Here is a 16,305-nt window from a genome sequence, read left to right on the forward strand (position 1 = left end):
TTCACGACAGCTGCGAACGCTGCGTTAGGTGAAAAGAGCTTTCAGTATCCGTATAGATATTACACATATCCATACACAAAAGTAATTTTTAAATCCTTTTTGCCTTTCTCATATAAAGAAAGGCTATGTAATCGCTCCAAAAATCGATTTTCCGAGGCCCGGAGGACCGAGTGTCATATCCCATTCCATTCAGTTCATCGAGATCGCAAAATGTCTGTGTGTATGTATGTGTGTATGTGTGTGTCAAATAATGTCACTCAATTTTCTCAGAGATGGCAGAACCGATTTACACAAACTTAGTTTCAAATGAACGGTATAACGCTCCCGTAAGACTCCCAATTAAATTTTTAGTTGATCGGACTTTCGGTTCCAGAGTTACGGATTGAAGAGTGAGGTCACAAACTGGTAACCCCATGATGATGTAATACAAATTCAAATACGAATGATGTAATATAAATTCAAATACGTTCAACATTGCTTGGATTTGCGGGTCTAGATCACTAAGTGACCATTCATAAATTACGTAACGCTTTTAGGGGGGAGGGGGTACGACAAGTTGTGACAAGTTGTGACATAGGGGGGAGGGGGTGTTAACTAGATCGTTACGTAACATGTTTTCATCGAAGAAAAAAATTTTTTTCTTGGAATTTGTTACGTAACAGGGGAGGGGGGGATGGAAAAATTTGTGACACTTTGTTACATAGGGGGATGGGGGGGTCAATTTTGGGCAATTTTTGCGTTACGTAATTTATGAATGGTCCCTAATGACCAATCAAAGTAGTTTTGTCCACATTGGTCACCTATAGTCCTAGTCCCAACACGGTAATGGAGTGACCGTAGCAACTGCGCTGGCGCAAACTACTAGAAAAGTTACGTGAAATCCCTCAAGAATTCCCATAAAGTGTAGTCCCCCAGTGTCCCAGTGATATGTTTGTTGTACTAATAGTGTTATGCAACAGGAATTCTACGGACAAAAAGTGAAAACATCAAAAATATATGATCGAGCCGTGGATGCTGCAGACGCCGGTATCACAGGCGTTTCTTCCGTCCTTTCAAACGGCACCAGAAACCACTGAAGGAATTAACTCACGCCGGTATCTTGTTGCATGCACCTTGCACCTTGGTAGCCGAACGCATGGATAATCGTCGATCAGTATAACTGCGCCTAATTGAATGCACTAGTTCGTTCACTTAAATCTTTTGCTTGCCCGATTTGGCAACAAACTCGCGGTTAATGCAAACTAATTAAAAATCTTCCAGACTAATTGAAACACAGCACATGTTCTGGGAAAGCTTGTGTATTGAAATCTTGCACGTATGATAAAATGACAGTGTTTGGATGTGATCGCTTTGGATGTCTATTTGCTACTACTCTGATCGGTACAGATTGGATTAGTTAGGTAGTTTGGTTCATTTTCTTCTCTCTTTCGCTATCCTTCACTATCTCCCTTATCATAGATTGCATATAGGGTGAGTTTAGTGGTTGAAATTACGTGTCCGAAATTCAAGTGTTATACTAGGTATTGTTTTAAAATTTAGTTATAGCAGGTTTAAATTTAGATATAGGTTTAGATATTTGATTATGCTAGGTTAGACTTATGATTAGTGTTAACTATTTGCAATAAAGAACAAAATATATATATACACATTTTCACACTCATTATCAGCGTACTGATCATTCCGGCCTCCTTGAAACAGCGGCACTGTTTCAACTCCTCAATGCCCTTATTTCATCTCGTGATCCGTGAGCATCGGCTTGATGAACACGATGTTTCCGTAGCAGGACCTTGTATCTATCGCAGAATCAAACTCAGGTGTTTGCATTTGATTCACAGCTCTCGAACGACGATCGAAGATCCGGCGTTTGCTATCTGTAAACAAGAGAAGACCCGGTAGAACGAACAGGGAACGGTGAATGGATTGGAATGATAATCACCTGATCGCCTTCCAGATGCGCATCGAGTTAGTTTCGGACTACTCTACCGGTCTTTGTAGTCTCTGCATCGCTCGGTGTTTCTACGATGATTGGATCCGAAGGCGTAGGTAATGGTAGCAGAGCAATCTTCGCGACTGGTCTCACCACGTTGTCAGCTACTGCAGTTCTTATGGTGACGATGCGGACGACCCCGTCCTTGGCTGGATGAAGCTGCATGATCCTACCGAGAGGCCATTTCGCTGGTGGAAGGTTATCGTCCTTGATGACTACGATTCGCCCTACTTCTATTTGAACTGCAGGCTTGCATCCCTTTGTGGCTCGAGACTGAAGTTGTGCAAGATATTCTGGATACCAGCGAGCCCATATACGGTGGAATAGCTTCTGGGTACGTTGCCAATGATCCAGACGGTTATCTGAAGTTGTAGCCAGGCTCATTTCTGGTATAGCTTGTAAGTTGGAGCCAACTAGGAAATGCCCTGGTGTTAAAGCTTCAATGGGTACAGTTGGGATCAGGGTCAACGGTCTTGAGTTGAGACACATTTCGATTTGTGTCAGAAGGGTTAGCATATCTTCCTGGCTAATGCTAACGTGCCGATCTCGCGTAACAGATGATGCTTGGCGGACTTTACCGCTGCCTCCCAAAGTCCTCCGAAGTGTGGGGCACGAGGCGGTATAAATTTCCACTGGATCTCGTTTTCACCACACCAATTCAGGATTTGGATTCTGTCACCATCAATTGACTTCAACATTTCGTAGATGCGGTGGAGTTTGTTGGCTGCTCCTTTGAATGCGGTGCCATTATCGGAGTGAAGCTCACAGATACGACCGCGACGAGCAACGAATCGACGAAGGGCTGCTATGAAAGCCGGGGTCGACAGATCGGAGACCAACTCGATATGGACGGCTTTAGTGACAAAACAGACAAAGATAGCAATGTACGCTTTGGTTGGACATCGATTACGTACTGGTGACTTCAGAAACACTGGACCACAATAGTCAACGCCACTAATTGAGAATGGGCGTGCTGGCGTTACTCTTGATGTGGGCAAATCAGCTGTTGCTTGTTGGACGAGAATTGGCTTTTGTCTGAAACATATGATACACCGATGATATGTGCGACGAACCAGGTTTCTAGCGCCAACGATCCAGTATTTTTGTCGAATTGTTGAAAGCATCAATTTCGGACCAGCATGGAGAAGAATCTTGTGGTGATGGTTGGCTATCAGTTCGGCCAGTGGGTGCTTGGCGGAAATGACGATCGGATGCTTAATGCTCTCTGGAACCTCGGCATTCGATAGGCGTCCTCCGACGCGAATAATACCGTCTTTGCATATGTAGGGTTTCAACCATCTTAGTGGGGATGACTTCAGGATTTCATTGTGGCTAGATGGTACATTTAGACCGGCTAACTCCTCCGAGTAAAGCTGGGCTTGGGCTAAGCGTGCTAGTGCATGGTCTGCTGCTGTTAACTCAGCTGTGGTGAGAACGCTGGTTGGTTCACCGGTGGATTGTTGGGTCGTGGCTTTCAGTGAACGGATGTACTTCAGACAATACGCTACCACCCGACGCAGCTTTGTGTACGAGGAGAATCGGGTAAACAGGTGATCAGCAAAGGTGGCCGTGGATGTAGCTAATGAAACTAAAGCGACCTTCCGAGCTTCTTCTATGACGGCGGATGCTTCATCTTCTGGAACAACTGAGTGTGGTCGATGACATGGAGCAAGAGCTAGCCAAACTGGGCCGTTCCACCATCTTGATCCTGCTAGAAGTTCTGCTGGCGGTAGACCGCGGGATAATTCATCTGCGGGGTTCTCTGCACCCGGCACATGTTGCCAGATACATCCTTCTGTAGAGGTTTGTATGGTGGAGACGCGGTTGGCTACGAACGTCTTCCAACGATTCGGTGATGATTTTAACCATTGAAGAACGGTAGTCGAGTCGGACCAGAAGAACACCTTGGAGGGGATTTTGATGGCATGGTTCACCCTGTGATACAACTTGGTAGCCAATACAGCTGCACATAACTCAAGTTTAGCGATGGAATGCTTTGTAGCAATTGGAGCCACCTTCGACTTTGATGTCAGTAACTGGACTTTGACATCGTCCGCTTTCTCGGAACGAACAAAGCAACAAGCACCATATGCGGATTCCGATGCATCGCAGAAAAAGTGAAGCTCGACACTGGAAGCGGCTGGTAGTGCAACAAACCGTGGAATTCGGAGTTGATCGAGGGCGTAAAGTGTAGCATGAAATTGCTTCCAATCGTCTTGAAGTTTCTGTGGGAGCGGCTTGTCCCATTCATAGGGTTTCTGGTCGTTGGACTTCAACTTCCACAGTCTCTGCATGAACACACCTTACGTTTGGTGAGAATCGTCGCCGGAAGTGGTAATTAGACATTGAATCTAAGCAAATCGGTCTTTGTGTCCCAGACAAGTCCGAGCGTTGACACCGACTGGTCGTCTTGTAGATCATGTAGTGTTTTAATAGCAAAGTCCTCCTGGGGAACACCATCTAGAGCCTCCGGGATGTTTGACGCCCATTTTTTGATTGGAAGGCCGGCGGAATCTAACATCGCTGATATCTGACGGCGTTTTTGTATGGCAGCATGTACATCATCTGCACCAGACAGTAGATCATCGACGTAGAAATCTTCGATGACTGCCTCGGCTGCTACTGGATACAAATCTCCTTCCTCCTGTGCCAGCTTCTGCAGCGTCTGTGTTGCGAGGTATGGAGCTGAAGCTGTTCCGTATGTGATGGTGCGCAGTTCGTAGGTTTCGAGTGGATCCGTTGGATTGACACGCCATAGGATGCGTTGAAGACTCTGATCAGCGGGATGCACTTCAATCTGGCGGTACATCTTTTCGATGTCTGCAACAATGGCCACAGAACGAGTGCGGAAACGTATCACGATCGAGAGGAGGTCCTGTTGCACCACTGGACCAACGAGAAGCGAATCGTTGAACGAAAACCCGGAGGTAGTTTTGCAAGAGGCATCAAACACCACGCGAATCTTGGTGGTAGTGCTTGCCTCCTTAAAAACCGGGTGATGCGGCAGATAACAATGTGGCCTTCCATCATCGACAGGATCGATTCTTTGCATATGGTGTAGACTTGCATATTCTTCAAGGAACTTGTGGTATGCGGCTTTAACGGTGGCATCTTTCTCTAGGCGTCTTTCGAGGCTGTAGAATCGACGAGTTGCGATTGCGCGCGAATCGCCGAGGGTGACTTGCGGATCTTCGGCCCGAGGAAGGCGTACGACGAACCTCCCAGAATGATTTCGAGTGGTGGTGCTAGCAAACATTTCTTCACATCTTCTTTCTTCAGCGGAATACATTGAACTATGATCGACGGCTTCCAGTTCCCAAAATCTTTGCAGGGATGTTTCAAGAGAACGATCAACGGTAGAGATATAACAAGCCGGCGAAGCGTGGGCAGAAGAAGTGCACACCTTTCCTGAATCAGTAGCGTCTGGCTCAAATGGCACCTTTCCTGAAACTGTCCACCCGAAAAAAATATCAACTAGCAGTGGTAGACCGTCACCGATGGATATGCGATTTCCAGTATGAATTTCGTGGTAGCACTCGCCACCGATGATGATGTCGATCGTTCCTGGCACATTGAAGTGCGGATCTGCAAAAGAGACGTTTGGCATTTTCCACGAAGAAGTGTCGATGTGTATTGTTGGCAGATTGGCAGTGGGTTTCTTTTTTTTTTCAATTTGTTTATTTGATAAGGCACGTATGCGTTAGCTTAAAGGTGCCATTTTTTCATTGTTTTACATTTTGAATTTCTTAAAACTAGGGGGATACACATTTCAATATTATTTTGTTTTATATAATAAAACTAAAAAAAAAAACTACAGCTAACTTATACATATAAAAGAGGGTATAATATAATATTCGTAAGATTTGGGGGACGGGTCATTTGTGTGTTCTTTGTATAGTAATTCACTTTATGATTTTTAGAAGGGAGATTGTAGAAAAAATAATTATTAACTAAGCGGAACATTTTACAAGCTTATTAACTAGAGATAACTAGAAAGAGTGGTTCAAGATTAAGGGGAATTAATTAGGGCTATTTTAAAGTAGTGGTACTGTTGCGCATTTCTTGACGAGATTAAATATTGTTCAACTAAAACTAGAAGATAGGGGGGCACATAAATTTTGGGAAGATATTCAAGGGGAGAAGGGGGTGAAGTCATACATCTGTGTATCAGAGACATGGGAGGGTGGGTGGACAAGGCTGAAGGGGGGGGGGGGGGTGAGATATAAACTTTCAGTTTCCGGCATCAGGAATTAACGGCCAGGATTACAGATTCGAATGGATTGATCAACTAACACTAGAAGATAGGGGGGCACATAAGTTTTGGGAAGATATTCAAGGGGAGAAGGGGGTGAAGACATACATCTGTGTATTAGAGACATGGGAGAGAGGGTGGACAAGACTGAACGGGGGGGGGATATAAACTTCAGTTTCCGGCATCAGGATCAACGGCCAGGATTACAGATTCGAACGGATGTATCAAGTATTGGGACGCCGGGCGGTTTTCCTCGAGCCGGCAGGGGTTCCTCCAGACGATTTCGTAGTACGGCTCAGATACGGATCGGGAACACACCGCGCTGCGCGTGTGATGTTGTACTGTAGATCTCGTGTTGTTGGTTCATTCGACAGATGTTTTGTCTCGTCTTGGAGTCGTATCAAACCATCGTTGGGGTACGGTAGGCGGAAGAGGGCACTTCTGGGAATGATAAGAGAAAAGATAGGGGCATTTAAATTTGGATATTGATGGTTTTGAGGAACGTGTATGTAAGGGACATGTAGAGAATATCGCGGCTTGCTAGTACATCTCGAACCGGGACATTGGGTGATCTTCCTCGGGCCCGAAGGGAATCGAATAGTTGAGATCTGGCAGAACAGTACTCGGCACATGCCCAGACAACATGTTCGATTTCGTGATAACCGTTGCCACAAGCGCAGACACCGCTATCCACGAGCCCAATACGCCGGAGATGTGCGTCCAGCGTGTAGTGATTGGACATGAGCCGAGACATCACGCGAATGAAATCCCGACCCACATCCATCCCTCTGAACCAAGGTTTCGTCGATACCTTAGGGATTATCGAATGTAGCCACCTTCCCAGTTCACCATTGCTCCATGATGTTTGCCAACTTTCGAGGGTTCTCTGATGAGTAATACTGAAAAATTCGCTGAAGCTAATTGGTCTTTCATATATGTCACCTTGCAAAGCGCCCGCCTTAGCTAAAGAGTCCGCTTCTTCATTACCTGGAATGGAGCAATGCGAGGGAACCCAAACTAAGGTAATCTTGTACGATCTTGCAGACAAAGCACGCAGGCGCTCCCAGATTTTCCCCAGAAAATATGGAATGTGCTTTCTCGGTTTCATTGAACGGAGAGCCTCGATTGAGCTGAGGCTATCCGATACAATAAAGTAATGATCGGTGGGCAAAGTATCAATGATCCCAAGGGTATACTGAATAGCAGCAAGTTCTGCGACGTAAACTGAAGCAGGATCATTGAGTTTGAATGAGGCGGTGAGGTTTTGATTGAATATACCGAAGCCAGTGGAGCCGTCGAGGCTTGACCCGTCGGTGTAAAACATCTTGTTGCAGTCGACTTCTCGAAATTTACTATGAAAGATGCTTGGGATCACTTGCGGGCGTATGTGATCCGGGATTCCACGAATCTCGTCTTTCATGGATGTGTCAAAGAAAACAGTTGAATCAGAAGCATGAAAGAGATTGACACGGTTGGGATAGTATGAAGAAGGATTGATATTTTGTGCCATGTAATCGAAGTACAAGGACATAAATCGGGTTTGAGAATTGAGCTCGATAAGCCTTTCGAAATTTGCAATTACTAACGGGTTCAAGATATCGCATCGGATGAGCAATCGATAGGAGAGTTCCCAAAATCGATTTTTCAGCGGAAGGACGCCCGCCAGCACTTCTAAACTCATCGTATGTGTCGAGTGCAAGTGGGTTTCTTCATGAGTGTGGTAGAAAATGCGCTTGTTCTCGATTTGATAGTGGCCGTTATTTGGCGCTTGATTTGTTTGAGAGCATCTCCTATTCTGGCTACTGCGATGTCCACTGGGCTTGGACGAATGGCAAGAGCGTTTGCGAGTTTCTTGGTGATGAATTTGGACATCGAAGCGGAATCAAGAAGTGCTCTGACTGGAGTTTCTCGACCATGCTTGTCAACGACTTGAAGTGCAACCGTTTCCAGTAAGACCGTGCTATGGTTCGATTGGATGGAGAGACTTACTTCAGGTGGATGCGCTTATCCAAAGGTCCCCACGTTCGCTGACGTGGATGGATTGGGTTGCACTTCAGAAATGGCTGTTGTGACGGCTGGAGTCGAAGACATCTGAGAGGGTGCAGCTTGATCGTGCAATAACGTGTGGTGTCCAGAGTGACAGGTTCTACAAGAAAACTTTGACTTGCAGATTCGTGCTTGATGGTTTGATCGAAAACAGTTCCAACACAAGCTTTGCTGGCTAACTAACTCTCGGCGCTGAGGAACAGATAGCTTGGTGAACTTCGGGCATTGATGTAGCAGGTGCTTATCGGGGCATGCAGGACATTGCGGAGCATTCATTTTGTTTTCTGAAGTTGCTGCGTTAACGACGGACTTCACTGTGAAGGGTTTCTTTTGGCTTGGGCCGGCCATCTTGGCGTTAGTCGTTTGGGAACGGTGCTGCAGATCACTGGATACTGACTTGAGCATACGAACGTGTTGGATCAGGAATTCGATGAGTTCTTCGTAGCTAACGTCATCCTTCTGGCGAGTCTCGTGCTCCCAGGCTCGAACAGTAGCAGAATCCAATTTGCTGGTCAAAATGTAGATAAGCGGTGTATCCCAATTTGTGACAGGTTCTCCTAACTTTCCCAAAGCCTTAACGTGGCGTTGATAGTCGTCAACCACCGCATTAAGCTCCTGTGCTGACTCACGTTTCATTGGTGGTAACTCGAACAAACCTCGGAATAGTTCCTTCTTCAAAAACCGTTTGTTGTCGTATCTCTTCATCAGCGCATCCCACGTCGACGCATAATTATCCGATTGTACATCGACGGTCTCAAATGGCTTCTTTGCCTCTCCTTCCAGTGCTTGCAACAAATACTGCAACTTGTTGACCATTGGGATATCGTCGTTGCAGTGTATCATGGACAGAAAGTTATCCCGGAATGAAATCCATCGTGATTCGTCTCCATTGAACTTTGGCAAATCTATTTTCGGCAACCGATGGTGAAAACTGACAGATGTTGGATGGTGAATGAAGTTGGTCGTCATCGTCGAACTTAGAATCGTTTGATTGTTGTCTATCTTGGGTAGCAGGAACCCTTTCAAAACACAAAAGCGATTTTCGAAATCAGCGCGAACCTGGATGTGCTGCTCAAACATGTCTGGCTTGTCCAACATCTCGATCTCCGCTTGCGCCTCCAGAAACTCTTTGTTAATTCTATCCAACGTGTCGAGTCTCACATGAATTTGACTGGAATCCCGCTCATGGTCGTATTCCGCTTTAAACTTTTCTAGCACATCTCGAACGGCACACACTCGTTTCCAAATCAGGAGATTCTCGATCATTTTCTTCTCCGCCTTGCTAGACATTTTTACTCACCACTCGAATCACTCGCGATTATAACGGAGACGACACGTGATATTCGATAACGTTTTATCCTTCCCGACGCGACACGTGCCGCTCTACGCGTACCGAGCGACGAGAACAACACAGAAATCGTTCGATTAATCCTTCCCGTCGCGCTGTGTTATTCCAACGCGAGCCGAAACGACCGAAAGAAAACACGTATAATATCGATTCGTTTTACTCCCTCCCGTCGCGTCGTGGCTCTTTTACGATTCGCGAATCCGCTAAAATCGCCACCCCGCAATCGCCAAAGTATGTTGCAAATTGCGAAAAAGTTTATTTATTCCACCACCTATCAGTGTACCAATATTTTGTGCGCCACTGTAGATGCACGCGCCAAGTGCAATTGGTAAAGTTCTACGTATAAGGTCAACGATCAAACGCTTATAATATTTGCGAAATGACCACAAATTTCACCATTCTGGTTGCACACTGTGATTATTGCGATCAAAGCGCTTCTTGTCATGCGATTTTGTTAATGTGCCGTCATTCGTTGCCTCAGTAAATGTTGGCGCAAAAATCTGGCATCGGCTGGGCATACACCAGCCCTTTGTATGAGAAAGATTGAATGCCTACCTTTGTGTGATCAAAGCCTTTTGACCACTTACCGCAATGGCGGATTTTCCTTTCGCGTGCTGGATTCTGACTTGGGGTTGTCCTGTGATCCGGTTCGAAGGATTGGATCGAGCCGTGGATGCTGCAGACGCCGGTATCACAGGCGTTTCTTCCGTCCTTCCAAACGGCACCAGAAACCACTGAAGGAATTAACTCACGCCGGTATCTTGTTGCATGCACCTTGCACCTTGGTAGCCGAACGCATGGATAATCGTCGATCAGTATAGCTGCGGCTAATTGAATGCACTAGTTCGTTCACTTAAATCTTTTGCTTGCCCGATTTGGCAACAAACTCGCGGTTAATGCAAACTAATTAAAAATCTTCCAGACTAATTGAAACACAGCACATGTTCTGGGAAAGCTTGTGTATTGAAATCTTGCACGTATGATAAAATGACAGTGTTTGGATGTGATCGCTTTGGATGTCTATTTGCTACTACTCTGATCGGTACAGATTGGATTAGTTAGGTAGTTTGGTTCATTTTCTTCTCTCTTTCGCTATCCTTCACTATCTCCCTTATCATAGATTGCATATAGGGTGAGTTTAGTGGTTGAAATTACGTATCCGAAATTCAAGTGTTATACTAGGTATTGTTTTAAAATTTAGTTATAGCAGGTTTAAATTTAGATATAGGTTTAGATATTTGATTATGCTAGGTTAGACTTATGATTAGTGTTAACTATTTACAATAAAGAACAAAATATATATATACACATTTTCACACTCATTATCAGCGTACTGATCAATATAGTTGAACTTTCGCTATTCCGATTCATTTCAATTGTACAAGGCAGTGAGCGTCGTGTTTGTGAGTTCCTTCTCTGTATACAGTGATCGACATGGCGAAAAGAGATGGTGTGTCTGCAAAACGAGCGAAACCAGATGAGATCAGCAACGACGAAATGACTATCTCTCAGCTTGCCCAATGGATCTCTAATGAACTCAATGGCACTAAGAAAGTGATCACAAAACAGATCAGCGATGGTGTACTTGCTGTCAAAGAGGAGATCAAAACAGAACTGGATGCAGTGCAGGCAAAACTGGAGCGCTCTATCTGCGATTTAAGTGCATCTGTTACACATAATCGCGAAGAGATACGATCGACAGCTGATCTTCTTCATCGTTCACTAAACTGCAACGATCTCATTGTTAGTGGAGTACCATACATGCAAAATGAAATTTTAATGCAGTATTTCTCGACATGGTGCCAAGTCTTAGGTTATACGACCTCACCGCTACCATTAGCCGACTGCCGTCGTCTGACGAAGCAGCCTATGGTGCCCAGAAGGAACTATCTAATCCTGCTGCAGTTCGCAATCACCAACCAGCGATGTGACTTTTATTCAAAATATCTCCGCTCTAGATGCTTTACTCTCGAACCAATTGGATTTAAATCGAAGGACAGAATATTCATCAATGAAAATCTAATTGTCGCCGCCAGAAAAATAAAATCGACGGCTCTTACTGCGAGGAAAGGAGGAAAATTGTACACTGTCTACTCAAGGAATGGATTAGTCTACGTGAAAAAAACTATGGAAAGTGAAGAACAACCGATTCCAACAGAGGAACACTTGCGACCATTTCTACAATAGACCCTTCCAAAAAGCGCTCTCCGTCCTTCCACTCGATCCTTGAACTATCCTTTGACTCCTCTCCTGAAAGCTATACGCAACGGTATCCTTTCCTTACTAGTGTTCTCTCATCCTCCATTCCCATCCTTTTGATGTTCCTTCAATCCCCTCCTAAAAGTTTGCCGATGCTGCTTGAGTGGATGCTGATTGCTGTTTTTCTGGATGCTATGCTTACTGCGTGAAGAGGATGAGGTTGCTGTTTCTGCTGCTGTTGGTGTTGTTGTTCCCGTCAATGTGATAGTAAATGTTCGATTTGTAATTCATTGTAGTATAGTACACATATAGAAGATTGTAATCATAAACTATTTTATATGGACTACATTTTACAAGCTTTTATAGGTTATGTTTGCTCCATTGTTGTGAATGTTAGAATGTGTTATTTAAAGGATTTTATTAGCGTTAGTTTTAAGCTCGTAATGCATTGCTTCTTAGACTTAATGTTCCGTGACAATGGCTAGTACAACTAATTTGAACACCTCCACAAGCATCTGTTTGCCGGGAATTGTTTTAAAATCGGCTTTCATTGCTAACAAATTATCTATTTGCTGCTTGAATATGCAAAGCATGTGTGCCAAAAATATGACTAAAATGGACGAACTTCGTCAAATTATGGCAATTTCTCATGTCGATATTGTATGTGTGTGTGAAACATGGATGAATGAAACGAAAGATTCTAGCCTAATCAATGTGAGCGGATATAATATTGTGCGGAGTGACAGAATGAACAAAATTGGAGGTGGGTTGGTGTTGTATCTCAAAGAAAGCTACAAATACAAATTGGTAGATGCTTCATTTGTTGAAATTCGTTCGCACACGATTGAATTTGTTTTCGATGAGATTTTAGTAAACTATGAGAAACTCTTAATAGGACTATTTTACAACCATCCCGATTTAGACTGTACTGAATTAATTCATGAAAAATAGCAAACTATGGCATCACTTACGACAACCTACTGCTTATTGGAGATTTCAACACTAATCTGTTGTGTAAAAGTTCAAAATCTGACCGTTTTATTGAAACCTTGTCTTCGCTTTCTTTGAGGAATGTTGGCTATGAACCTACATTTTTCGATGTGTCTGGATCATCACAGCTTGATCTGTTAATCACGAACAAGCTTGAAAAGGTGTTACGTTTTGGGCAAGTCAGTGTCCCCAACATTTCACATCATGACTTGATTTTTGCTTCAATCGATTTTCAAACAGTGACGACAACAGATATCTTTTATTATCGTGATTATAGAAACACGGATTCTAATTTAATTCGCCATGAGTTCGAGAAATATGAGTGGGAAAACTTTTATTCTATTAACGATTCGAATATACTAGTCAATTTGTTTAATAACTATATGAATTTAATCCATGACAGCTGTGTTCCTTTACGAGAAATTAGGAAGGGTGTTCGCAATTACAATCCTTGGTTCAACCCATCTATCCAAAAAGCCATGATTGACCGTGATATTTCCTATAGAAGGTGGAAACGATATAAACGTTCTGAAGATTTTCTTATTTATAAACAATTGAGAAACACAGCAAATAAGTGAGTTGTCAAAGCAAAACAAGAATATTATAATTCTTATATTAATACTGACCTTACACCCAAATGTTTTTGGAAAAAGATTAAAGAAATGGAATTTTCTACACGCTCCAGGAATACTGAAAATGCGTTTAACGCAGATGAGATAAACAAATCTTTTACAAGAAATTTTTCTACTGATGTTCCCGGTAATTTTTTCAGATGTGAGCCAAATGAAAATGGTTTTCAATTCCGCAATATCCAGGAATTTGAAATCATAAATGCGATTCACGATGTTACATCAAATGCTGTAGGCTTTGACGAGATACCAATTATGTTTATAAAACTTTTATTGCCACTAATTTTGAAACCACTAGAGCACATTTTCAACACCATAATATCCACATGTACGTTCCCTGATGCTTGGAAAAAATCCAAAATTATTCCTCTCAAGAAACGAGCCCATCTAAATTCCTTTGACAATTTGAGGCCTATAAGCATTTTATGTACACTATCTAAGGTATTCGAATGCATTATGAAGAAGCAAATATGTGACTACCTACATGATAGAAATTTAATTTCAACTTTTCAGTCCGGATACCGTTCTAGTCATAGCTAAAGCCATGCTAAAGATTTGCGACGATATTGGAGTTGTGCTCGATAAAAATAATATGGTTATTCTGATTTTATTGGACTTTTCAAAAGCATTCGATAGCATTTCTCACGGTACTCTATGCTCAAAATTGCAATCGTTATTTAATTTTGGAGGAAACGCAACCAAGTTAATTTATTCATATATTAGCAAACGCCTTCAAGCGGTTTTTTCCAACAATAGTATCTCGGAGTTTTTGCCAGTATATTCGGGTGTGCCTCAAGGATCAGTATTAGGCCCAATTTTATTTAGTTTATATATCAATGATTTGCCTGGGGTAATAAAGTACTGTTCTGTACATTTGTTCGCGGATGACGTCCAGCTTTATTTCGATTGTAGTAACCTTTCAATTAATAAAATCAGCAACATTTTAAATGATGATCTTAACTCAATAAGCAACTGGGCCTCTAGAAACTCATTGAAATTAAATGCAAGTAAAACAAATGCAATTTTGATTGCGCGCAATCCCGACATGTCACAACCTTGTTTAAAATTAGGCGATGCTCCGATTCGATTTGTTGAGCTTGCGTCCAGTCTTGGTTATGCGATACAAAGCAATTTGTGGGACAAACATATTATGAATCAGTGCGGCAAAATATATGCATGTCTACGTACAATTGGTTTAAAAGCGAAATTGCTAAATCAAAATACTAAACTCAAATTATTTAAAAGTTACATTTTACCACATTTTTTCTCTTGTGACTTCCTGCTTTCTAATATATCTGCTCGCAACCAAGATAGGCTTAGAGTAGCATTAAATGCTTGTGTAAGATTTGTTTACAATCTTAGCTGGACTGATCATGTCACTCACTTGCAACACACGTTAATTGGCTATTCTTTTCATAACTTTATTAAAGCTCGATCCTGCATACTTCTGCACAGAATAGTAATGTCAAAAAGCCCACAATATTTGTTCGAAAAACTTAGGCCGTTCCGTAGTGTTGTCGTTAGAAACTACATTATTCCAGCTCACTCAACTGCCCAATATGGAAGTTCTTTTTTGTGCGAGGTGTTTACCATTGGAATTCTTTGCCATCATCAATGAAAGACAACCAATCAATATTTAGGTTTAAGAAGCAATGTAAAGAGTATTTCAGTAAGTGTAGTTTTTTTTTTTTTAATTAATTAAATTATGACATTTGTATTTGCTCGTTGTGGTTTGATTAGACTAAAATTACCAGAAAAGCTTTGTAGCAATAAAAAGACAGTAGTCTTAAGCTGCTTGAGATTATAAATAAATAAATAAATAAATAAAGGATCTTGATGCCCCCGGGGAACTCGCCAAGTTCCCAAGCTAATGCCACACCTATTTTCCAGCAAACTCTTAACCGATTTTGGTTTCAAATGAAAGATACAATACCCCCAATGACTGCTATTGAATTTTATTCAGTTCTGACTTTTGGTTCCGGAGTTACATGTTGGTTATTGCGGTCACATAGTAATTTCTCATATGAACCGGTACAATCATAATACCTCATAGGTTTAAAATCTATTGAAATGAACATGGTGAATCAAAGATTATTGATATTTATTGTCCACTATCGATAATTCTGGAAGTACCGGGTTCCGGGCATATTTCAGATCTAAAGCGATTTCGGTGAAGACTGAACCAATTTTCATTAAACTAGTCTCAAATGGAAGGTATAATATGAAGTTCAGTATTGAACCCTTCAACTACTCCTCCACCTCCCACCGCTCACCAACCCCCTTCTCCCATCCCCCCCCCCCCTCTCAGACCAACCTACCTCTTGCATTCCCTTCATCCACCCCGTATATTAAAATAAGTTACGTGGTTCCCGAGGCATCCTCCACCTCCCACTAATTATATCCCTTCCCTTCTCCACCATGAAGTTAACATGAAGGCACATTGAACAACATGTTACTTGTCAGGTTTGTGAGAGTCGTACATATCAAGTATGATAAGAAAGTAATAGACATTTCCACAATGTTATATTGAACGTAACCAGGCATTAAATCATAGTTTAGATAAATGAGAAAGGCACAATTGCACCACTAGGTGGATTAAAACAGGTTTTTATAAAATATGCGGTTGGGGTAGGTTGGCGGTGACACACAGGGGACAAGTTGGCGGCACTATTTACAGTGCAAAAAGAAGAAATGCACATTTTCTTGAATTCCACCAACTTATCCCACACATACCGCCAACTTACCCCGGGGGTGGGGTAAGTTGGTGGCTTTTCCGCGTCACATATTTTTGTCTCTTGAAATGGAGACAACGTATCAAACATTTTCATAAAATGCAAATAGAACACGTTGCCCT

The 16,305-nt window shown here is 42.6% G+C and overlaps 2 protein-coding genes across 2 annotated transcripts; both read right to left on the reverse strand.

Annotated features, from left to right (window-relative positions):
• Window positions 1-2,496: 2,496 nt before the first annotated feature.
• LOC131675806 (uncharacterized) lies at window positions 2,497-4,281 on the reverse strand. Its single transcript, XM_058954951.1, has one exon. The coding sequence runs from the start codon at window positions 4,279-4,281 to the stop codon at window positions 2,497-2,499; it is 1,785 nt and encodes a 594-aa protein (XP_058810934.1).
• A 44-nt stretch (window positions 4,282-4,325) lies between these two features.
• On the reverse strand, window positions 4,326-5,594 carry LOC131675807 (uncharacterized). The gene has a single exon (XM_058954952.1). The coding sequence runs from the start codon at window positions 5,592-5,594 to the stop codon at window positions 4,326-4,328; it is 1,269 nt and encodes a 422-aa protein (XP_058810935.1).
• Window positions 5,595-16,305: the final 10,711 nt, after the last annotated feature.

The sequence above is a fragment of the Topomyia yanbarensis genome, chromosome 1 (genome assembly GCF_030247195.1).
Source record: "Topomyia yanbarensis strain Yona2022 chromosome 1, ASM3024719v1, whole genome shotgun sequence".
Taxonomy (NCBI): Eukaryota; Metazoa; Arthropoda; class Insecta; order Diptera; family Culicidae; genus Topomyia; species Topomyia yanbarensis.